This window comes from Diabrotica virgifera, chromosome 9 (genome assembly GCF_917563875.1).
Source record: "Diabrotica virgifera virgifera chromosome 9, PGI_DIABVI_V3a".
NCBI classification, from domain to species: Eukaryota; Metazoa; Arthropoda; class Insecta; order Coleoptera; family Chrysomelidae; genus Diabrotica; species Diabrotica virgifera.
Window position 1 is genome coordinate 174,446,993 of NC_065451.1, and position 26,863 is coordinate 174,473,855.

General features: G+C 32.9%; 1 protein-coding gene across 3 annotated transcripts in view; it reads right to left on the bottom strand.

The window, feature by feature from the left end:
• Positions 1-12,907: 12,907 nt before the first annotated feature.
• Positions 12,908-26,863, bottom strand: part of LOC126891951 (zinc finger protein 235-like) — a 45,914-nt gene continuing 31,958 nt past the window's right edge. The window contains exons 2-3 of one of the 3 annotated variants that reach the window (XM_050661300.1): positions 15,007-15,437; positions 12,908-14,418 (exon numbers count right to left, since the gene is read on the bottom strand). In XM_050661300.1, the coding sequence (XP_050517257.1) occupies positions 14,044-14,418; positions 15,007-15,437 (806 nt within the window). In that variant the 3' untranslated portion in view covers positions 12,908-14,043. Of the gene's footprint in view, positions 15,438-17,586; positions 26,064-26,863 lie in introns of those variants that run through there. The other 2 variants (XM_050661298.1, XM_050661299.1) reach the window with 2 other exon arrangements.

Consider the following 26,863-nt stretch of genomic DNA (forward strand, 5'->3'; position numbering starts at 1 on the left):
AAATTGAGATCCGGATGAAAATTGTCTAAGTTGAGTGCCTGGATTTGTTCTTGGATATTCGTAATATCCGTTGAATGGTTCGTATGGTTGGGAGGATGATTTTGATTCTGAAGTGAAAGAAAATCCTGATAATTTTCTGTGTCGAGTGTGTTATTGGTTTCGTAAAAGTTATCTGTTTGTGGATTATTTTCTGTATAATAATCTGTTTCATACTTTTCGTAGTTATCGGTATTATAATAATTATTATCTGTATAGTAATCGTCTGTATAATAGTTAGTCGTCATTTCATCAGGGTATTCATTTAGAACATGTGCCCTTTGAAAATTTGGGTTTCTTTGAATAACGGATGGACGATTTTGATTTTGAGATGAAAAGGAAGGTCTCTGTTGGTTGAAATTTGGATTGTTGGAGGAATATTGATTCCTATTAGGGTTTTGATAGTTGTTAGGTCCATTATTATATTGGTTTTGATAACCGTTAGGCCTAGAAAAAGATTGATTTGGTTGTACGAAACGGGAAGAACGGCATTCAAAATTTTGATGACCTATTCGGCCACAATTTGTGCATTTTGTAAATTGAGACGAGGGTCTTCTCATTGGCTGAGAGGGTTTAGGAATAGTTGTCTTAGAATTGGATTTTTGTTCTTCAAAATATGACAATTGAAGTTCGCGTCGGATACGATTGCTTGCTTCAATGAGATCTTTAGGGTTACTAGCCCTAATAATTTGTCCTAGACGAGGTTCTAAACCGGTTAAAAGTGTGTTTAGGGCCATGGTATCGATTAAGTCACATTGGGCGGTTTTTTGTTCTGCGGATAAATCTGCAATTTGGATCGAGGCGTACATTTTTGCATTCAAAACTTGTAAGCGATTAAAGAAAGTTAGAGGAGATTCGTTAGATAGTTGTCTTAGTCTTTGTAAGTCTTGTATTAAGGAGGTCAGGTCTCTACTGTCTCCGAAATGTAGATTTAGTAATTGTTTTATTTCTTTATAAGAAAGTGGTTTTCTAGAATTAATAAGCTGTGCAGCTTTACCTTTGAGTTTATTTTTTATGTGAATCGTTAAAAGAACGCGCTGATCGCCTGTAGCCATCTTAATAGCACAGTCGCACGCATCTAAAAATGTTGAAAGAGAAATCGGATCGCCTTCAAATTCTGGGATAATGGAAAAAATTTCCGAAAGCTTATATGGTTCGATTTCTTGTTGAGTTTGGGAACGTGTCTCGGGCATTTTGCGGGATATTTTTAAACGAATATGAAAAAAAGAAGTCTGGAGAAATATAAAATATCTGTATGTAAGGGAGAAAAAAAAAATGTAGTGGTATATAAAGGGCAAAATGTATCAATAAAAATAAAAATGTTATATAGAGACAAAATGTATCAATAAATATATCAATAAAAATGTATCAAATATATCAATAAAAATATCAAGAGAAAATATACCAAAAATATAGCAAGTAAAAATATGTCAATAAAATATGGTAGAAATATACCAAGTAATAAAATTATGTCAATAAAATATCAGTATAAAATAGTATAAAGAAAAATGTCAATATTAATACTTTCAAATATTAGATAATCAAATTGTATTTTATTTTTTTTATGTATCTTGATTAATAATTGACTTGCAGTATAGTCAATTTCGTAAATTATTAAAACAAAATTATTAACGAGATGATTCAAAATCCACTTACATAAAGAAGAACATCGGGACGCCTTGTTCTCTCTGCTTAGCTACCAGGGGCTTCACTAGGTGTTCCTTCCGTAGATCACAGGAGTGAGGTTGTTCGGAGATGCTTTCTTCTTTAAGGGTCGTCTTGTTCTCTCTGCTCAGCTACCAGGGGCTTCACTGGGTGTTCCTTCCGTAGTTCACAGGAGTGAGGACTTCCGTAGATTCTTTGATCCGTTAAGGGATAAGAATCCGCCGCTGCCAGTGAGTATACACGTGTTCTAGCAACGTTAAACGGATCCTACTGACTGCGCCAATTGTTAGATCACTAATCACGTATTTGACTTTTTAAAAAAGAACTTTATTTGTTACACATTAAATATTCAAACAATAGTACAAAGTAAATTAATTTAAAATGACTACAATAACTGGACTGGTCGAAGTTGCAGCTAAGAGTGGTCCCGGCATCTGAAAATGGTAATTTATAGGTTTGGTATAAAGTGCTGAATCGCTGTTCCCATGAATGTTGGCCAACGGTTCGTACAAAGTTCCTCTGCTGCTTGCTCAGCGGTTTCTGTGGGAATGGTATGATGAAATATGAAGTCGGCGAACTTAGGCTAGTTCAAGGTTAATATTTTCTCATATAACATATATATATATATATATATATATATATATATATATATATATATATGTTCGGAAAGGTTTCCGCGGTTAATACAATGAAACTTAAAGCTAAAATCAATATCAATAAAAGAATTAATATTAAAAATAAACTCACCAGGCTTCCGGGTTGAACCGCGTCGTGGGTTAATAGGCCGAGCTTTCGACGTCCTCTCTGACGTCATCTTCAGGGCTTCCGGGGTCTCAGTCTACTGAGGCTCCAGACACTACACTCACTACTCACTACTTCACTACTCACTGCACTACTGTTGTTGTTGACGCCTATCTCTCATTAAACATTGCATGTCCAACACTTATTTCATCTTCCAAAATCAATTCTACAGACAAATAAATGGTGCCCCAATGGGCTCACCACTCTCTCCAGTAATTGCTAATATCTTTATGGAAGATTTCGAGACCCGAGCACTATCCACATCTACGCTCAAACCCACATGTTGGCTACGATATGTTGACGATACATTCGTTATTTGGCCCCACGGCAGGGATGCTTTAGTGTCTTTTCAAACCCATCTGAATGGTATACATCCCAGTATCCAGTTCACGATGGAGATGGAGACTGACTCATCCTCACCGTTTCTCGACGTTCTTATTAAGAAGAACCAATCCCAAGGTTTTCATCACTCTGTTTATCGAAAACCCACCCATACCAATCGCTACTTGCATGGCAACTCTCATCATCCACCTTCTCAAATTAATTCAGTCATTAATACTCTTGTCTCCAGATCAATACGCCTTTCCGATGATGCAAGTAGATCTACTGAACTCTCTTCTTTAAAACAAGCCCTCATCCAAAACGGTTACCACGAAAATCACATCGATAGGAGCATCCATAAACTTCAATCTCCAGCTCAATCCAAACCCAATGAGTCTGATTCTGATCATACGAAAGCTTTTCTTCCATATATCAGAGGTGTTACTGACAAAATTGACAGGATTCTTAAACCACGAGGAATAAAAACAATATTTACCCCCCAACAAAAACTTTCATCTCTTGTCCGATCCATCAAAGACAACATTCCAAATTAACAACACGGAGTTTATGAAATTCCTTGTGCAGACTGCCCCCGATCTTACATAGGACAAACCAATCGTAGAATCCAAAATAGGATTTATGAACATTCCATATCTGTTCGCAATTCCGATTCAGTTTCAGCCCTAGGCCAACACCATCTTCATACAGGTCACAAAATTGACTTTAAACAATCCAGAACCATAGCCCCCATTCGCTTCTATAAACAAAGGATTATCCGAGAAGCTATAGAAATCGAAAAACGGCCAAATTGTCTCAATAAAAGAGATGACGGCATCCGTTTACCTTCGACTTGGAGACCCCTCCTAAAGAAAACATCGTCTGCTCCAATTCCTGCCGTCAAAAATCTTCGCGCCAATCCAAATCCCGCTCCGAATAGTCTTCGCGCTAATTTCCACTCCGCCACGTCATCGACAGCCACGTCAGTCACGCCAGTCCACGGTATAAATAACCGCCCCAGCGTCAACAACAACAGTAGTGCAGTGAGTAGTGAGTGTAGTGTCTGGAGCCTCAGGAGACTGAGACCTCGGAAGCCCTGAAGATGACGTCAGAGAGGACGTCGAAAGCTCGGCCTAGAAACCAACGACGCGGTTCAACCCGGAAGCCTGGTGAGTTTATTTTTAATATTAATTCTTTTATTGATATTGATTTTAGCTTTAAGTTTCATATATATATATATATATATATATATATATATATATATATATATATATATATAAAGTATTTGATTTATTATCGACCGTTTATTATTTAAACAAAATTTTGGTATTTTTCGGGTTCTGTCGGTCAGGAATTAAAACAATTCTATTTTTTTGTCACTTAATATTTCGTCAACTGATTGTTGACTTCATCAGAAGTGCACTACAAATTTACAAGAAACAAAGGTATAAGCAACATAAGAAAAATTACATAAAACACTACTTACAATGTGGAATTGTTGACAAATGAACAAAACAAACATTGGTCACACACTCTTACAATTAGACTAACATTTTTGAAATGAAACAAATTAAATATAGATAAAATGATAAAAAAATGTACACTAATGACTAGTTTATGTGTATAGATAAAATAAGTATAATTGGTAAATGTTGTATCAATAATCTAATTAAATAGATTGCAGAATATTGCAGTATATATTGCTGAGTTGGTTGGTGTCAGCCTTATAATTAATTACATTTTTTGTTTTTGTGATGTAACACATTTCGAGAAATAGCCTGTTTTTATAGTGTTGTACTGTTTGTAGTATTTCAACATTGGTATAGTCAAACTGATGACCTGTGTTGATGCAGTGATCGACTACAGCGCATGTATTTTTATATTTCTGGCAGTCACTTTTGTGTTGAGTAATACGTTGTTTCAGCCATTGGCTTGTTTGTCCAATATAGCAACCGTCGCAGCCTAAACACGGTAGTTTATAGATCGTATTGGTTGTGTACATAGTTGGTGTATGATCTTTTACACGAGAGAATAAACTTTTGTTATTAATACAGCTGTACTTACCAATTCTGATATTAGAATGTGGTTTAAAGAGAGCCGTAATTTTGTTCGTGAGATTTTCAATAAAGGGTAATCTTCTGTATTTAAAATCTTGTGGAGCATCTCTATCCAATTGTCCATCATAATATTCGGAGTTGTAAATTAGTTGTTTTAATATAGACCTCGGGTAACCGTTGTTGATAAATATGTCAAATAGTTTGCGTTTATTGGTACTTAGGAACTGATCATCACATATATGTAGTATTCTATTTTTCATAGCAAGAACTGTACTATATTTTTGGTTTTTGGTACAAAAAAAAAAAAAAACCAAAAATATAGTACAGTTCTTGCTATGAAAAATAGAATACTACATATATGTGATGATCAGTTCCTAAGTACCAATAAACGCAAACTATTTGACATATTTATCAACAACGGTTACCCGAGGTCTATATTAAAACAACTAATTTACAACTCCGAATATTATGATGGACAATTGGATAGAGATGCTCCACAAGATTTTAAATACAGAAGATTACCCTTTATTGAAAATCTCACGAACAAAATTACGGCTCTCTTTAAACCACATTCTAATATCAGAATTGGTAAGTACAGCTGTATTAATAACAAAAGTTTATTCTCTCGTGTAAAAGATCATACACCAACTATGTACACAACCAATACGATCTATAAACTACCGTGTTTAGGCTGCGACGGTTGCTATATTGGACAAACAAGCCAATGGCTGAAACAACGTATTACTCAACACAAAAGTGACTGCCAGAAATATAAAAATACATGCGCTGTAGTCGATCACTGCATCAACACAGGTCATCAGTTTGACTATACCAATGTTGAAATACTACAAACAGTACAACACTATAAAAACAGGCTATTTCTCGAAATGTGTTACATCACAAAAACAAAAAATGTAATTAATTATAAGGCTGACACCAACCAACTCAGCAATATATACTGCAATATTCTGCAATCTATTTAATTAGATTATTGATACAACATTTACCAATTATACTTATTTTATCTATACACATAAACTAGTCATTAGTGTACATTTTTTTATCATTTTATCTATATTTAATTTGTTTCATTTCAAAAATGTTAGTCTAATTGTAAGAGTGTGTGACCAATGTTTGTTTTGTTCATTTGTCAACAATTCCACATTGTAAGTAGTGTTTTATGTAATTTTTCTTATGTTGCTTATACCTTTGTTTCTTGTAAATTTGTAGTGCACTTCTGATGAAGTCAACAATCAGTTGACGAAATATTAAGTGACAAAAAAATAGAATTGTTTTAATTCCTGACCGACAGAACCCGAAAAATACCAAAATTTTGTTTATATATATATATATATATATATATATATATATATATATATATATATATATATATATATATATTTGTACAAATATTTTCGACCGTACTGTGTTATAGTGGTTTGAAGTTTCAGCAATTCGGTCATGTGAAATAAAAGTCTATTTGTTATTTCTCAATATTTCGTCACACTTTTGTGACTTCTTCAGGAGAAAACTGTAAATTTATTAAGATTAGAAATTAACAAAAGCTAAATATTTAATTACTTACAACTATAAGAGTATTAATTTAGATTTTTTTAACATATCGTAAGGGACATTGACTTAATTTTGATTTTGACATTTATTATTTCGGAGTTATGGTAACTGCAATAAATTTTATATTCATAGAATATTGTCTGATATTTAAAATTCTTTTTTTAATAATAAATAGGTCAAAGTAAACCAAAGAAAATATTAACGGAATTTTAAGGTGGAAAGGTATAATTAATAGTAGAAAAATTTTAGAAAGAGACTAGAGTATATTAAATTGATCTATAAAATGTAAGTGATGGTACATAGTGAGTTAGTATAAGGCTGATATTTTTCGAAATTAAATAAAAATTAAGATGGATTAATTATTAGGTGGATAATTGAGTAATTTGTTTGAATTTTTACACTTTTTGAAAATATTTTAAAGGTTATTTATTATTTAGAATGTTACAGTAGATATTACTCAAATGGTTAGTATCAGTCTTATAATTAATAGATTCTGGAGTTTTGATAATATGTATCATCTCAAGGAAGAGTCGTTTTTTATAATTGTCAACTTGTTCCAAGATTTTTACATTGTTAAAGTCAAATTTATGTCCCGTCTTTAAATGGTGTTCTACCAAGGCACAACAGTTTTTTCTGATATTACAGTCACTTTTATGTTGAGTGACACGTTGCTTAAGCCACTGTTTACTTTGACCTATATAACAACCTTGACATTCAATGCAATTTATTTTGTAAATTATGTTGCTCATTAATCCCTTTGGAGTATTAGCTTTAGTTTTCGAGAACAACTTTGAATTTAGAAGTGGATTGTACTTGACTAATTTGATGTTTGGAAATGGTTTAAAAAGTGGGACAATTTGGTCTGTTAAATTTTTTACGTAAGGTATTTTTTTGTAAATAACTGGTTGAGGATTATTTATCAACGCTCTATCACAGGAGTTAGTGTTGTAAATGAGTTTTTTTAAAATGTGTTTTGGGTAGCCATTGTTTAAAAACATCTCAAAAAGTTTATTCAGATTGACATCTAAGAATCTTCGATCACAAATTGTCGTTACTCGATTTTTCATGGATATAATTGTGTTAAATTTTTGATTTCTAGGATGATTTGAATAATAATTTATAAATCTGCCTGATGCAGTATCTTTTTGATACCAATCTAATATAATTTTGTTATCATTTGTTCTTATAACTTTGGTATCTAAAAAAGGTATACTATTTTCATTTTCATTTTCGACAGTGAATTGAATATTTTGATTAAGTGAATTAAATATTGCTTGTACTGTCTGGATGTGGTTAAAAGGTACACTGCATATTATATCATCAACAAATTTATAAATAAATGGTAGTGAAAACGGCAATTTTGAGATTCCAATGTTAATAATAAATGTCAAAATCAAAATTAAGTCAATGTCCCTTACGATATGTTAAAAAAATCTAAATTAATACTCTTATAGTTGTAAGTAATTAAATATTTAGCTTTTGTTAATTTCTAATCTTAATAAATTTACAGTTTTCTCCTGAAGAAGTCACAAAAGTGTGACGAAATATTGAGAAATAACAAATAGACTTTTATTTCACATGACCGAATTGCTGAAACTTCAAACCACTATATATATATATATATATATATATATATATATATATATTTTTTTTTTTTTTTTTTTTTTTTTTTTTTTTTTTTTTTTTTAAGATAACAGCTGACCTGGTAGATAAAAATGGGGTTGAGGTTTATTGGGTATACAGCTGAATAAAACCAAGTGGTACTCTGTTTAACAAATCGTTATATTTCGCTGATTTTCATCAGCATCATCAGACGAAAGCTACAATATTTAAAAAATGGTACAATGTTATAATATGATCTTTTTTTAACAATTTTTATCTTACCTAATTGAGGTTAACGGTATTAAGATATTAAGATGACATCGAGATACTGCAATTTTGATATAAAATGGATGAAATTTTGTTAATAGTGATGTATTAGGATTAATTTAAATTATTTTTATATTGACAAGAAGGAAAATTTTTTTTTTGATTTGAAGTTGATTGAATGTCAATAAAGTGAAGTACTAGATATACTAAATATTGAATGTTATTGAGTTATTAAGATTATTAAGACCAGTTATCTAACATAATCTACTGTATTCCTTGTGGAAGTTGTAACAAACAATACATAGGCCAAACAAATAGACACCTGAAAAGCCGTATCACTTCACACAAGAGTGACAGTAGATTATATCCTGATAGATGTTCCCTTGCAAAACACGTACATGATGAACAACATGTAATGAACTACAACGAAACAAAAATCCTTGCAATGGAAAATAATCTTAACAAGAGACTATTCCTCGAGATGGCATTTATCATTCAAACAGATAACTTAATAAATAAAAAATCAGACGTCGAACATCTAAGTGAAATTTATGCTTATTTATTACAATTAGAAAAACAACATCAATAAATACATATTTTAAATAAATAATTAACATACAAAAAATAATATTAAATTTTCCAACTAAAAGAAAACCGATATAATAGATTTTATTCAAATAAGCTTTTGTGACATTAACGATTTATACCTAACTTATTTCTCACATAAAACACTCAATAACATTCAATATTTAGTATATCTAGTACTTCACTTTATTGACATTCAATCAACTTCAAATCAAAAAAATTTTCCTTCTTGTCAATATAAAAATAATTTAAATTAATCCTAATACATCACTATTAACAAAATTTCATCCATTTTATATCAAAATTGCAGTATCTCGATGTCATCTTAATATCTTAATACCGTTAACCTCAATTAGGTAAGATAAAAATTGTTAAAAAAAGATCATATTATAACATTGTACCATTTTTTAAATATTGTAGCTTTCGTCTGATGATGCTGATGAAAATCAGCGAAATATAACGATTTGTTAAACAGAGTACCACTTGGTTTTATTCAGCTGTATACCCAATAAACCTCAACCCCATTTATATATATATATATATATATATATATATATATATATATATATATATATATATATATATATATATATATATATATATATATATATATATATATAGCACACAACGTCCGATGGACGTCCATGTAACGTACATTTTAAGTCCAAACGTCCATGGACCAAAACTGGACATACTATGTACAGCTGGTTCCAAAAAAAAACTGATACGACTCTTAAAGCGTATTTTGTAGAAAATTGAGCAGTGTATTTTGAAGGATAAATAATTATTATTCACATGCTGTCACTGTCACTGCCAAATCTTAAAATTTGTCAGATAACTTATTCTGTTCAACGTCAAAAAATGGCTGTTTGTTTATTTTATTATTTGTCTGTCATAATAAATATAATATAATGTCAGATCAATCATACACTGCTCAAAATGGTCAAATCTTACTAAGAGTCGTATCAGTTTTTTAGGAACCAGCTGTACGTACATTACGCGACGTCCATTGGGCGTTTGATTTCAACGTACATTGGACATCCATTTGTCGTCCATGGAGATTTTACACAAAACGCGATTATTATGAGTAATTATTAGCTTCTTGTTTTAATCAAAGCAATATTATTAGTAGAATATAAAAAGCTTCCAATAAATGCAGTCACATATTTTTTCATCATCGAATTAAAACACACTGAACCACTAAAATTATTTTAATTAAACCTATATAATATTGGACGATGATAAAATGATCGTAAACTTTTTCAGTATACCAGAGCTACATCGGTAATTATAGACCTTACAAGAATTAGACACTACCAATTTAAATCTTAAATGTGCATTTGTAACTGTTAAATTTCCCGCCTTGTAATATTTGTCCGCCATCGAATGTCTTTTTAGTTACCAACAGTGCTGCCAGAGAAATTTTTGTAAATGCACTAGAATGACTGAAATAGTGATACAAAATGTAGTAAACCAACACATTTTGTACAATAATTTAAAAAAACGTCGTTTAATGTTATTTGAAGCAAATTTCTTATATCACAAAATTTGAGGTTTTTACTTTAAGATACTTTATTAACAAAAGTTTGGTTGTTAATTGTATCAAATTGGTACAATTGTACCAACTCTGGCAACGCTGGTTAAGAACTGGCCCGGCGCGGCGTATTTCATCTTCATTCTTCATGCTCCTAAATTAAACAATTTTCTATTATGTGCATGATGCTGAATACGCCGCCATTAACTGAATGTCGTTTTTATTAAATTATTACATACAATATAATATAATACATCCTGTGATAGGTTTATGTTTGCTGTTTATCGTGCAAGTTCAGTCGTGCATTAATGAAGTTCCTATATACAGGGTGATTGATTAGTAGGGTAAAGCTCAATAGCTCCGCTATAGTAATAGATAGCAATAAAAGTTAATAATAAAAATTTTAGCCACCTTTGAGCTTCACATTACAAAATTAGTTAGAATGTTACAGGGTGTTCGATAACACAGTGGCAGACCTAACTTATGTTTTTTTTAATGGAACACCCTATATTTTATATTCGAAATCCTGTTAACTTCTGCATCACAAAAATATAAAGGTTTGTAATGGTATACAGGATATTTACAAAGTTATAACTAATTTTGTATGAAAATCGTAACAAGTTCAACTCCCTGTATAAATAAAAATAAGCACAACAGCAATGGTTTATTAATGCCATATTTTTTTATTTATTGTCAAAATTTTTAAGAATTATTGATATTGCTAATGTTCTTTATATCAAATATAGGGTGAGTCAAAGCGCAAGTACATTATTTAGTAATGTTAAATGTGAGCGGCCGTGGGTAACGGCATAAACGCTGGCCTCATACGCCAGTAGACGTGGGTTCGATCCCTGCCAAAGACAAACCATTTTCATTTCCAATAATGACACGAGCCGTCTCACCGTGCCTCGGAGAGTACGTTAAGACGTCGGTCCCCCTGGGCTAGTGTACATCGACACTAGTTACTTGAAACAGGGTTAAAGATGTAATTGGCGCTGGAACTATCCGAAAGGATCTCCCCGGCAAAAATGCCATACGATATTATTATTATTATTAGTAATGTTAAATGGAACACCCTGTATTTTATATCATTATTGAAAAGTGACATTAACGTACTTCAATTCTTATATAACATTCCCTATGCCCAAATTTATTAGTTTTCGAGATATTTTCATTTTTCAGAGCAAACTATTTTAGGTGTTTAAATTTATCTAAATTTTAAGTAAGCCATGACTGAATTGACAATTGAAGATTACCGATTATCAATCCGGTAATCAATGTAACACTGTAGCAAATAAAGAAATAAAAATAATTTATTAGTAATACATTTTACAAACAAAAACACAGCCACTACATACAACATTTTTGAAACAAAAACTATCTTTATGTACATGCAACAAATAAACAAAGAAAATTAGTAATAAATTTTACAAAAAAACACACAAACACAAAATGCAATATTTTGTGAAGACAATTAAACACTACTTTTGTATGTAAATGTAACAATGTAACAAATAAAGAACGAAACATAATTTATCAGTAATACATTTTGCAAAAAAACATGTTTGAAAAAATTAGAAGCTACTTTTAATATTTAATTACATAAGGTGTTCAAAATTATCTCCTAACACATTTATGTACGTCTAAAAACGATCATTGAATGAGCTACTTACTCTACGGAGCATTTGTAAATTAACACATCGAAATACACTTTGTATTCTATTTTTCATCTCATCCATTGTTGTTGGAGGTATTTTATAAACTTCATTATTAACGTAACCCCAAAAAAATCAGTCCAGTTTATTAAATTCTGGTGATTTGGGTGGCCACGCTACTGGTCCATTGAAAAATTAAAATATCTCGAAAACTAATAAATTTAGACATAGGGAATGTTATCTAAAAAATTAAAGTACGGTAATGGTACTTTTCAATAGTGATATAAAATACAGGGTGTTCCATTTAAAATTACTGAAAAAATAATGTACTTGCGATTTGACTCACCCTGTATTTGATATAAAGAAAATTAGCCATATCGACCATTCTTGAAAATTTTAACAATACGTTAAAAAATATGGCATTAATAAACCATTGTTGTTTTGCTTGTTTTTATTTATACAGGGAGTTGAACTTGTTACGATTTTCATATAAAATTGGTTACAACTTTGTAAATACCCTATATAACATAACAAACCTTTATATTTTATGATGGAGAAGTTAACAGGATTTCGAATTTAAAATAAAATATAGGGTGTTCCATTAAAAAAAAACATAAGTTTGGTCTGCCACTGTGTTATCGAAGACCCTGTAACATTCTAACTAATTTTGTAATGTGAAGCTCAAAGGTGGCTAAAATTTTTGTTATTAACTTTTATTGCTATCTATTACTATAGCGGAGCTATTGAGCTTTACCCTACTAATCAATCACCCTGTATTATAATAAAGTTTTTATAGTAAAGAAAAATAAAACGTCTCTTGTGTAATATTTTATTACATAAGTTTTAGTATTAAAGGAACTATTTCCTATAAAGGCTTTTTGCTATGTATTCACAAAATTATAGATACTAGATTGCTTTGTGAAAAGTGGGCTAAAAATGTCCATAAGACGTACATTGAATGTACATATAAGGCGTACACTGAAAGCTCCAACAACGTACACTATACGTTTGTTGCGGACGTTCTATGGACGTACAATTTTGTGAACTCTGGACTTTCGTTGGGCGTCCATTGTACCTTAGCGGGACGTCCATTGGACGTTACAATGTACACAGATGTACGTCCATTGGATGTCCATAAAACGTACTTGTGCTATCTGGGTACACACTTACCCCACCTGACCTTATATAGTTCTTTAGATATAGTCTTCATTTTAGTCCAGTTTTGACTTCTTGTACATTGTTTCAAATCATACACTGTACATTTCGCGTCACATAAAACTGGTACACTTTTTTTTCCCAGTGTAAACCTGTGTTCAGACTGACAATTATTGTTCGTGAATCACTTCGTTGTTGCCATCACAGATAACGGAATTGCACTAAATCTAAATACAAAAAAATAACATTTAAAATGTATATTTCGAATTGTAATACATATATTTAAATTGCATACTTGTTCATTGTAAAAGTTATTCATTTTGTATTAATTTCAAATTTAATTTTTAATTTTTCCAGTGTGTTTTATTTATTCTACACAACTGAATGCAGTTTTGTCCTACAATTTACGAGAAACCAATCACACCTCTCGATTTGACATTAAACATAATAATTTAAAGTCATGTCAAGATTTATATCTATCATTATTTTTGAATTGAAATATTTTCATAAATTATAATAAAACACGAATCAATGTATGGATACTTAATTGAGATGACGGAAAATTACAATTGTTTTAGTTTTTAGTATATTAAAAAATGCGGTCTGTCGCTCAGCCCCGTTTTTACCTAGTTTGATATAATATTTTCGTTGAAGTGGCAACGTTGCCCTAGAAATTAGAATGACACTTGTGACAAGATCAACTTACACAACTTGAAAATCACGATTTTCGGTTATAAGAGTTGTACCAGTTTTTTTTTGACGCGAAGTGTACCAAATTATTTCAAAGGAAATTTTTTCATGTGTGCAATCTCAAATGTGATTTCAACCTAATTTTCTGGGAAAACTGCTTAAAACAAATATCACACTTGTATGGTTTTTCTCCCGTGTGGACTCTCAAATGTATTTTCAAATTACTTGCTTCACTAAATTGCTTAAAACAAATTTCACACTTGTATGGTTTTTCCCCAGTATGTACTCTCATATGTCTTTTTAAAAAACATTGGTGAGAAAACGGCTTAGAACATATTTCACACTTGTACGATTTTCCCCCAATGTGGACTCTCAAATGTGTTTTCAGATTATCTGCTCTACTAAATCGCTTTAAACAAATTTCACACTTGTATGGTTTTTCTCCAGTGTGTGTCCTCAAATGCTGCTTGAAATGACCCACCTGACAAAATTGTTTAAAACAAATTTTGCACTTATAAGGTTTTTCACTAGTGTGCGTTCTGAAATGAGTCTTCAAATGGTGTGCTACACCAAATTGCTTAAAACAAATTTTACACTTGTATGGTTTTTCCCCAGTATGTACTCTCAAATGTCCTTTCAAAGCACCTGCTTGACTAAATTGTTTAAAACAAATTTCACACTTGTGAGGTTTTTCTCCAGTGTGCATTCTCAGATGTGTTTTCAAATAACCTGCTGTACTAAATTGCTTAAAACAAATTTCACACTTGTGAGGTTTTTCTCCAGTGTGCACTCTCAAATGTGTTTTTAAACTATACCCGCAGCTAAACTGCTTAAAACAAATTTCACACTTGTATGGTTTTTCTCCAGTGTGTGTCCTCAAATGCTGTTTGAAATGACCTACCTGACAAAATTGTTTAAAACAGATTTCGCACTTATAAGGTTTTTCACCAGTGTGCGTTCTTAAATGAGTCTTCAAATGGTGTGCTACACCAAATTGCTTAAAACAAATTTCACACTTGTATGGTTTTTCTCCAGTGTGTGTCCTCAAATGCTGTTTGAAATGACCTACCTGACAAAATTGTTTAAAACAAATTTCGCACTTATAAGGTTTTTCACCAGTTTGCGTTCTTAAATGAGTCTTCAAATGGTGTGCTACACCAAATTGCTTAAAACAAATTTTGCACTTGTATGGTTTTTCCCCAGTATGTACTCTCAAATGTCTTTTCAAATCACCTTCTTGACTAAATTGCTTAAAGCAAATTTCACACTTAGGAAGTTCTTCTCCAGTATGTACTCTCATAATATGTTTTTTCAAATCACTTTTTTGAGAAAACTGCTTAGAACAAATTTCACATTTATAAGGTCTTTTTTCACTCACAACTTTCATATTTCTCTTTGATATTTTTCCTTTAGAGTGTCGACTCATATCATTTCCTTTGTAAGATGAATCTTCAACGAGTTTTTCTATAATTTCCATTTTATTTTCATTTTGGAGATAACCTAAAATAGAAACCAAGTCTAAAGTAATTATTCGAGTAAAAGGAAAAAATGAATACAATTATCAAATTAAAGCATAGTACTAAATCCCCAGTACACCGTCCCTTTTTTGAAAATGATTACAAAAGTCTTAAAAGCGGTTTTAACTGCTTCGTTTGAGTGAGTCTACCACTTTCTGAAAAGAAACATCAATTTTTCCCGTTCTTTCAATAACATGTTAGGTGCCCTATCTTGAATAAACGCTATTTAGCTGGTATACAGTCCCTGCTCAATTTATTAGACTCACCTCAGAAATATCAGCTTTTTTTTTATTTGAAACACATTAAAAGTATGTTCAAAGTCATACAGAACTGGTGAATGGGTTAAATAACAATTACTTAATAATCGTGCTACATAATTAATTTAAAAATAGTGAAACTTTTGATTGCATTGTGAAAAATTGACAGATGGCAATAGAATGGGGTAAAAATGTGCAATGACTCGACTTTTTTCAACTTTGGATTTTTAGCTAAATTAGTGATTGGTGATCAATTTTCGTAAAATTTGCAGTGGTGAGTGTTAATATTGCTATATTTTAATGTTAGTTTTTAATTTGTTTAATTTATTTTAAGATACTAATAGAAATATGTTAATTTCTAAAAGATCAATATCTTGGATTGGAATTTTTTCATATGGGTGATTGTAAATATCTTTCTGTTGAGCAAATCTCTTCTGTAACTGCTCTATTAGATAATATCACATGTTATCAAAGAGCAATAGCAAAAAACGTGGTGTATCTTAATCATCAGTTAGAAGGTTGAGTCAAAAAGCTAAAGAGAAACATCCTGTTACATCGATTTGGAGGGGTTGGTATGGCAGAAAGATTTCAGTCACCTCCAGAGGGCAACGAATTTTAAAGAATTCAGTTGTAAAATACAGAAGAGTCACCCATAGCGATATAAGGAATAAATTGGAAGAAGCTGAGTGTTCAGTATCGGAGTCCACTGTATGCCGAAATCTGTACAGTATTAGATTCAAACATGAGAGGCCAGTTACGGAACCAACTAAACAGTCGACTATCACCATAAATGCTCAAAAAACGATTAGTTTTGCCAATTTGCATAAAAACTCTCTAGGCATATAATATTTATGCAAACTGGCCGAAACTAAGCGTTTCTTGAACATCCGTGGTGATGGCTTTGGTTCCTAACTAGCCTATGCCATTTTAATCCAATACTGTAGCAATTTGGGCGTACAGTGGACTCCGATACTAAACACTCAGCTTCTTCCAATTTATTCCTTATATAGCTATGGATGACTCTTCTGTATTTTACAGCTGAATTATTTAAAATTCATTGCCCTCTGGAGGACCTCCAGACCTCCAATCTGGAGGTGACTGAAATCTTTCTGGCATATCGACCATTTCAACTTGATGTAACAGGTTCTTTTTCTTTAGGTTTTTGACCCAACTTTTGAACTGACGAGTAAGATCCATATTTTTGCTATTTCTCTTTGACAACATGGGATATTTTCTAATAGAGCAGTAACAGAAGAGATTTGTTCAAAAGAAAAATCTTTACAATCAACCATATGAAAAAAATTTAATCGAAGATATTCATCTTTTAGAATAACATAGTTCTATTAATATTTTAAAATAAATTAAACAAATTACGAACTAACATTAAAATAGAGCAATATTAACACTCACCACTGCAAATTTTACAAAAAATTGATCACCAAGCACTAATTTAACTAAAAAACTAAAGTTGAAAAAAGCCGAGTCATTCCACACTTTTACCCCATTATATTGCCATCTGTCAATTTTTCATAATTCAATCAAAAGTTTCACAATTTAACTTAATTATGTAGCACAATTATTAAGTAATTGTTATTTAACCCATTCAGCAGTTCTGTATGACTTTGAACATACTTTTAAGGTGCTTCAAATTTAAAAAACTGATATTTCTAGGGTGAGTCTAATACATTGAGCAGGGAGTTACCACGCACTTAAATTGTTTATTTAGTAACGCAATACTATCGCTGACACTCGTGCGTTGAAGGTAGCCTCGATGAAACCGTCGTGACAACTCACTGTCGTCATGGGCACCGAACGTGTCAACAAAAAAAATCAACTGTGAAATTACTGTTATGGTTCCCTATATAAATAAAACGCTTTGACATTATCTAACTATATTATATTACATATTACAAAAGTAGCCTTACACCTGATTTAAAACAAGTTTTTGAACATCCCAGAGATACTGATTCTGTTTCTAAGATTGAAAATTTTGAAGTCCATCTGTCACAAACACTCAGAAAAGTAAAACCTGATTTATACATATAATACTACACCAACATACATATTTCTTGTTCTTTAGGTATAGTCTCTATTTTAGTTCAATTTTGCCTTCTTTTATGTTGTTTATATGTATATGTTAAAGTTCAAGTTGATTCTCAGTTAGAGTTGACTCCAACTAGTTGGAGTCAACTCCAACTGAAACGATCAGTAAAAGTTGATTTTAAAAATTTAAATCAACTTTTACTAGTTGGAGTTGACTCTTCCTGGATCGATTCAGTAAATGTTGATTATACGAGAATCTCAAGTGCATTTTTGATGAGTGTGCGTTTCTTTGTTTTGACCGTTTCAACTACTTATTAGTATAGTCTGTAACGTCGCCCCCGTTAGGTAAATTATTCTGATTCGATTTTTTGCACAAACTTACTCAAAGAAATATATCCGTATAACAATCCTTATAACAAATACACAGGGTGTCACGCGGTACCTCGGCCGAAAAATTGTTTAACCAATTTTTGATAACCAAATTCACAAAAATAATTTTTATCTACTCTATCTCATATTATGTAAAGCAGCGGTTCTCAATCTGTAGTACATGTACCACTGGTGGTACATATCATTATTTGCGGTGGTACACAAAACACACAAAAACTTAAAATAGTAGTACATAGTAAGTCTTGATTATACAATCTAAAAATGTAGAAATATAATAAAAGAAACTTTGGATGGTACATGACTCAAAAAGATTGAGAATCGCTGATGTAAAGGTTTTATTGTGTGAAAATTGTAAATATAGATAGCAGTACATGAAGGGTTTAAAGTGTCCGAAGTAACAATGTATTTTAAATCGGTTTTACTTTTTCGCACTGTTTTTTAGCACACTTTCATATAATTAAACATCCTTAACTTTCGCCTTCGGGAGGAAATCAGACACGCCCTTGCAACGGCAACTGAAATTCTCACAAAACAGCGACCACGGAAGCAAAGATGGATGGCAGAGGAAATATTGGATTTAATGGACGTCAACTAAAAGACAACAAATCTGTAGGAAAAGATGAAATATCAGCTGAGCTATTGAAGTTAATCAACTAGGAAAACTTAGACCTTCTTCTTGGACTATTTAATAATGTTTACAATACAGGGACTATAACTAAAATATGGCTTGAATCAGTCTTCATACCACTGCCTAAAAAGAAGAACGCCAAATTATGCCAGGACTTCCGCCTTATACGTCTATTAAATAACATTCTGAAGCTTTTCTTGCGTATCATACAGAACAGAATATATTATAAAAAATGTGATGAGGTCACCGGTCAAGAACAATTTGGCTTCAGGAAAGGTATGGGGACACGAGAAGCAATATTCTGTCTTGGCACAAAGATACAAAGATCAGCAAGCAGACCTTTTTATCTGTTTCATAGATTTTGAGAAAGCGTCCGATAGGGTGAAGCACAAGACCTTGATAGAAAGATTGAACGACATCGGAGTCGACAAAAGAGATTCTAAAATTATAGCGGCTATTTATTGGAATCAGACAGCAATCATAAAGACCAATGGTAATACGTCAAGGCCAATTGAAATACAACGAGGTGTTAGACAGGGTTGTGTGCTATCACCCATACTTTTAACGTCTACTCTGAGGTAATATTTGCGAACTCTTTATCGCACTCTTCAGAAGGAATCAGGATAAACGGGCAGAGAGTAAATAACATCCGGTATGCAGATGACACAGTATTAATGACTGATTCGGACCATAGTCGGCAGATACTGTTGGATAGGGTTACTGAGAGTTCCATTGAGAAAAAATGGGGATGAAAATCAATACTGCGAAAACCAAAGTTATAAGAATATAACAAAAATTTACCTCTTCCAATAAATATGTGAAACACCAACAGCTTGAATACGTAAGCCAGTACAAATATCTTGGTTGCTGGTTCAACAATCAACTTGATTATAAACAAGAAGTCAAGAGCGAGAATAGAGGTAGCCCGACAGGGGTTTATCAAAATGAAAAGCTTATTTTGTAACAGTAGCATTAATATCAGCCTTAGATGTCGTTTTCTGCATTGCTATGTGTGGTCAATACTTTTGTATGGAACGGAGGCCTGGACACAACACAACACTGATGAACAAGTTGGAGGCCTTGGACGACTTTTGCGTATTTTATTGAAAGTTAAAATGATAGCGAGAAAAGAGAGAAATCTATTTTAAAATGGTTATATTAAATAAATAATTTATAAATTAAATATATTTGTAAATATAAATAATAAAATATTCTAGATTAGGTACACCTTGTTATAGCAAATGTTAATTTCGTTTATCTCCATATAGTATGATACAACTGATCCAAATAATGGCATAACCCAGACATCCAAAGTGAAAGTTATCCTCTAACGCCAAATTGTTATATCTGTACCATCCGTGAATAAGTGGATAAGTCAAATCTTAAATTTTTTATTCTTCAAAACTAATAAAATGTTTAAATTGGCCATATCGAAAAGTTTGCATTTTTGAGTTATCGACTTATTCACAGATGGTACAGATATATGGTCCACATAAACTTTGATTTGGTCACTTTCTGACTTTCATAATAATGGATTTTAACCGAGTTATTAAGCCTTGAAAATGGCTATTTTCGCATTTTTCAAATTTTAAATCGCGTATAACTCGACAACAATCAATTTTAGAGAAAAATCACAAAATACCTTTTTTTGCTCAGAATAACCCAAATGATCTAAAAAAATTGTTCGAAGTGAAAAAATAATTTTTGTGAATTTGTCTAAAAAAATTGTTTAAACAATTTATCGATCAAGGTACTGCCCGGCACCCAGTAGATTTGTTATAAGGACCTCTTTTTGAGTAAGTTTGTGCAAAAAATTCGAATCGGAGTAATTATTTACCTAACGGGGGCGACGATAGAGCCTAGACTAATTTGAACATATTCAGTAACATTTAATTTCTAGAATAGGCTGTTTGTGTGAATCAGAATCAACTTTTACTAAATGGCATTGGGAAGAGTATACTTTTCCTAGTTGGAGTCTACTTTTACTAGTAAATGTTGAATATAAATCTTCATTTTATATTTATAATCAACTTTTACGAAACCAGCCGTTAGAGTTGACTCCAACTAGTTGGAGTCGACTCCAACTGGATAATCAACTTGAACTGTAACATATATACTAGTTGTTTATACACCACTGGAATCTTCCCAGAAGACTGGCGTAAATCGACATTTATACCCAAGAAAAATCAAGCAAATAGATGCTCACAGTTCAGATGAATTGTGAGCCTGATTCAGATTAGCCTGATGTGCCATTTTCTGAAAATTTTACTCAAAATTCTACATCTATGTATAATGTATATGTTACCGGCCAAACCCGATTTCAGGACAAACTATCCTGATATAATAAAGACTCACACTTTAGGATAAACTAGTATGGCCTAGTCTAAACCAATTTATCCGAGTCGAACGTAATTTAGCGAACATGTAAGGACTTTTACATGCGGGGAATTCCCAAATCATGTCCCAACAGGAATGGCAAAACAATTATAAATCGATATATTGTGTCATCATACATCGAATGAAGATATTGATACATGCTATAAATCAATATAGTCTTGTATAATTAAATATAAAAAATAATAAATAAAAGGATGAGGTTTTCTCCAATAATTGAAAGGGGGCACGCTGCGTGGCCGACAAAGGGGTGGGGGTAGGGGTGAATATAAAAAATATAAAGGGTTTTTTGCGACGTTCGTGACTGAGACAGTGGACCAAAATTTGGGAACAAGTAGATCATGACATTACTAAGTAAAATCCTCAGAGCTGAAAACCCGAGGTGGGGGACGAGGGTAGTTATAAGGGGTCAAAGTCGCCGTTTTTATTATTTTTTTTTGTGACGCTCATGATCGAGATAGTGCACCAAAATTTGGGAATAAGTAGGTCATTAGGTAACTAAGTACAATCTTCAGGGATGGAACGCTGCGTGGCCGATAAAGGAGTGGGGTAGGTGTGAATATAAAAAATATAAGGGGTTTTTTGCGACGTGCTAGATTAAGGTAGTGCGCCAAAATTTGGGAATAAGTAGACCATGACTTAGCTAAGTAAAATCCCTAGAGCCGGAAACCAGAGTTGGGGATAAGGGTAGTTTTAAGGGGTCAAAGTCGCAGTGTGTATTATTTCTTTTGTGACACGGCACATTTGTCCCCCACGCAGCGTTCCGCCCCTAGAGATTTTACTTAGTAATGTCATGATCTACTTATTCCCAAATTTTGGTGCACTATCTCGATCACGAACGGCAAAAAAAACCCATATATTTTTATACTCACCCCTGCCTACCACCCATTTGTACCAAAACCGCGACTTTTACCCCTTATAACTACCCTCGTCCGCTACTCTGGGGATATTACTTAGTTATGTCATGGTCTACTTATTCCCAAATTTTGGTGCACTATCTCGATCACGAACGGCAAAAAAACCCCATATATTTTTATACTCACCCCTGCCCACCACCCATTTGTACCAAAACCGCGACTTTTACCCCTTATAACTACCCTCGTCCGCTACTCTGGGGATATTACTTAGTAATGTCATGATCTACTTATTCCCAAATTTTGGTGCACTATCTCGATCACGAACGGCAAAAAAAACCCCATATATTTTTATACTCACCCCTGCCTACCACCCATTTGTACCAAAACCGCGACTTTTACCCCTTATAACTACCCTCGTCCGCTACTCTGGGGATATTACTTAGTTATGTCATGGTCTACTTATTCCCAAATTTTGGTGCACTATCTCAATCACGAACGACGCAAAAAAACCCCTTACATTTTTTTATATTCACCCCTGCCCTACACCTTTGTCGGCCACGCAGCGTTCCACTCCTGGAGATTTTACTTAGTTACGTCATGACCTACTTATTCCCAAATTTTGGTGCACTATCTAGATCATGAGCGTCACAAAAAAAATAATAAAAAACGGGACATTGACTCCTTATATGTAACTACCTTCCTCCCCCACTCTGGTTTCCGGCTCTGGGGATTTTACTTATTTATGTCAAGGTCTACTTATACCCAAATTTTGGTGCACTATCCACTATCTCAATCACGAACGTCGCAAAAAACCCCTTATATTTTCTATATTCACCCCTACTCCCACCCCTTGTCGGCCACGCAGCTTTACGCCCCTAGATATTTTACTTAGGTACGTCATGACCTATTTATTCCCAAATTTTGGTGCACTATCTCGATCATGAGCGCCATAAAAAATAATAAAAACCGCGACTTTGACCTCTTATAACTACCCTCGGCACCCACTCTGGTTTCCGGCCGTTGGTGAAAGTCATGTACACAACTAATTCAACATATCGTATAGTTTTTCCATATTACTTATCACGCACAAAATCCGCTCCCAGCTCTTAGACTATTTGCCGTTTTCGTCTTCCATAGCACTCTATTCTCCCAGTCGCCATCTCTGAGGTCTCTATCATAGCATATGTGAGTTTTCCATCTCACAGCAGGCCTTCCTCTCCATCTTCCTCCCCGCGGGTCCAATTCAGTAATCTTTTCGGTCACCTTTTGCCATTTCAGGGCTCTACTTTTACTACCACAACTTTTTTGTAATTGAGCATTCTACTATTCTGTTTCATATTTCATCTGTTCTTATTCTATCCTACCTGGTGATTTGTAGACACCTTGTCATAAACTCCAATTCAACTGTTCGTATTTTATTTCGTATTATTGTTGTCACTGGCCATTCTTCCGCTCTTGTAGGGTAATATTCAGCACTATGCCCTGAAAAATATTTTTTTGTTTTCTTTATGGTGCTTAGAACCACTTAGAATGATTAGAACTACTTAGAACAAATTTCACATTTATCTCAGAAGTTTGGCCAGGATATCAAAGAAAGACTCTTTTGACTTTTGCTTGATAGCAAAAGAATAGAAATAGAAAATTAAGCTTGATAGCACTCAACATTTCAAAGTAAGATATTTAAAAACAAAAGAAGATACAAGACACAATACATTTTTAAAATTTTTGATTAATTAGCAGCAGTGAGCACAATAATTATTCTGTCATATTTATATATTGGTAATGTATGTCAAAACTCTGACACATAGAGAACAGAAAGAAGAAACAATCAAATTAAAAAGTAATTAGGTGTTATTATTGTGTTTTTTTTTCAAAATATCAGAGGCCCATAGAAGGTATGTTTAAATTTATAACTGTCTTATAAACATGTCTAAATGTCAATTTAAACATACCTTGAATGGGCCTCTGATATTTTGAAAAAGAATAATAGGTTTGTTCTACCATCAGTTTCAAACGGTTTGAAACCATCAGCGAATAGTGGACCAGTGTGAGTAGAGGGGATAGCACTGGTGACTGTATTATGTTCTCTCACTGACCAACTGTTTGCTGACGGTTTCTGACTAGTTTGACTGTTTGCTAGAACCTAATAATAACACCTAATTACTTTTTAATTTGATTGTTTCTTCTTTCTGTTCTCTATGTGTCACAGTTTTGACCTACATTACCAATATATAAACATGGCAGAATAATTATTGTGCTCACTGCTGCTAATCAAAAATTTTAAAAATATTATATATTGATGATGGGCTACTGTTGGCTCTTAACATGCTAGGTGCCTATCTTGAACCAACGCCATTTATATGATACCACGCACTTAACTGGTTTATTTAGTAACGCAGTACTATTGCCGACATTCGTGCGTCGTCGATACCCTCGATGAAACCGTCATGGCGACACACTGTCGTCATGGGCACAGAACGTGTTAATTTAACAAAAAAATCAACACTGAAAAGCAAATGGCTCTACCTTGGCCCTTATCTTAAACTGTGAAACTACTGTTATGGTTCCTTGTATAAATAAAATACTTTGATATTATATAACTATATTATATTACGTATTACAAAAGTAGCAAGTAGCCTTACACCTGACTTAAAACAAGTTTAGTAGAAGACACCTTAAGAAGAGGTATGTTGTTTTAGATCATATACTGTACCAAATTATTTAAAAGAAATGTTTTCATGTGTGCAATCTCAAATGTAATTTCAAGCTACTTTTCTGAGAAAACTGCTTAAAACAAATTTCACACTTGTATGGTTTCTCTTGAGTATGCACTCTAGAATGTATTTTTAAAGTACCAGCTACAGTAAACTGCTTAAAACAAATTTTACACTTGTATGGTTTTTCTCCAGTGTGCACTCTCAAATGGATTTTCAACTTACCTCCTTCACTAAATTGCTTAAAACAAATTTCACACTTGTACGGTTTTTCTCTAGTGTGGACTCTCAAATGTGTTTTCAAATTACCTCCTTCACTAAACTGCTTAAAACAAATTTTACACTTGTATGGTTTTTCTCCAGTGTGCACTCTCAAATGGATTTTCAACTTACCTACTTCACTAAATTGCTTAAAACAAATTTCACACTTAGGAAGTTCTTCTTCAGAATGTATTCTCAAATGTGTTTTTAAGCTAGATGCATGGTTAAAGTGTTTAAAACAAATATCACACTTGTATGGTTTTTCTCCAGTGTGGACTCTCAAATGTCCTTTCAAATTACGCGCATCACTAAGTTGCTTAAAACAAATTTCACACTTGTACAGTTTATCCCCAGTGTGGACTCTCAAATGTGCTTTCAACTTATCTACTCTGCTAAATCGTTTAAAACAAATTTCACACTTGTATGGTTTTTCTCCAGTGTGCACTCTCAAATGTGTTTTCAAATTACATGCATGACTAAATTGTTTAAAACAAATTTCACACTTATAAGGTGTTTCTCCAGTGTGCACTTTTAAATGTCTTTTTAATTGAATTGCTTCACTAAACTGCTTAAAACAAATTTCACACTTATGAATTTCTTCTCCAGTATGTACTCTCAAATGTCCTTTCAAAGCACCTGCTTGACTAAATTGTTTAAAACAAATTTCACACTTGCGAGGTTCTTCTCCAGTGTGCATTCTCAGATGTGTTTTCAAATAACCTGCTGTACTAAATTGCTTAAAACAAATTTCACACTTGTACCGTTTTTCTCCAGTGTGTACTCTCAAATGTCCTTTCAAAGAACCTGCTTGACTGAACTGCTTAAAACAAATTTCACACTTGTATGGTTTTTCCCCACTATGTACTCTCATATGTATTTTCAAATATTTGTGAAAAAACTGCTTACAACAAATTTCACATTTAGTAAGTATTTTTTCAGTTGCAACTTTCATATTCCCATTCGACATTTTTCCTCCAGTATGTCGATCCATGTCATTTCCTTTGTAAGAAGAATCTTCAACGAGTTTTTCCGTAATTTCCGTTTTGTTTTCATCTTGGGGATAACCTAAAATACAAACCAACTATAATGTAATTATTCGAGTAAAAAGGAAAATGCATGAAAAAAAATTTAAGGCACTGGGGGGAGTGCCGACAGAAGTGAAAACTTCTGGCGAACCAAGCGCCTACACATTCTATCCCTCCTTCAACCTTTGTAACTTCGGTCTAACTTATACGCAATTCAGCTTATAATATATAACTTACTAATATCTCGCCGTAGCGATGACGGTCGGGAGTTCAATGCTTTTTCCCCGTCCAAAAAGTGCACGTCACTAAAGAAGCTTTCACTTCAAAAGAAAAAGGGATAGTGCAGCTTCTCATGAGCTATCTTCGCCAGCTCCATCGGGTACAGTCTCTCCCCCCTCCAACCATTATAACTTCGGTCGAACTTATACGCATTTTTATACACCTACAGTGTGTCCCGGAAAATAATGCGTTCCTTCAAGGTATGGGCTAAGTGCACAATTTAAAGCAAAAAAGTCTTAATTAAAAAAAGTCTTAAAAAATTAATTTTATGCATTTGATTAAAATGTCCACAGAAAAGCAAACGCAGCCGGCAACGATGCGTTTCTTCTTCTGTGTTAAAATAATTTTACTGTAACTCAACTATCATGAATCATCGACCATTAGTCCATTGAAATGTTACATTTTTTAGGCCATACCTTGCATTTGTTAGAGGAGTCAATTTAATTTTGTTAATGTGTAGGGGGATCAGTGGAAGCTTAAGTTCAAGTTTTTGGGGTCGCCACCCTTGTCCCCCGGTCGCCATCTTGGAAAAGGGGTGCAAGGGGGTTTCGCGCTATATCT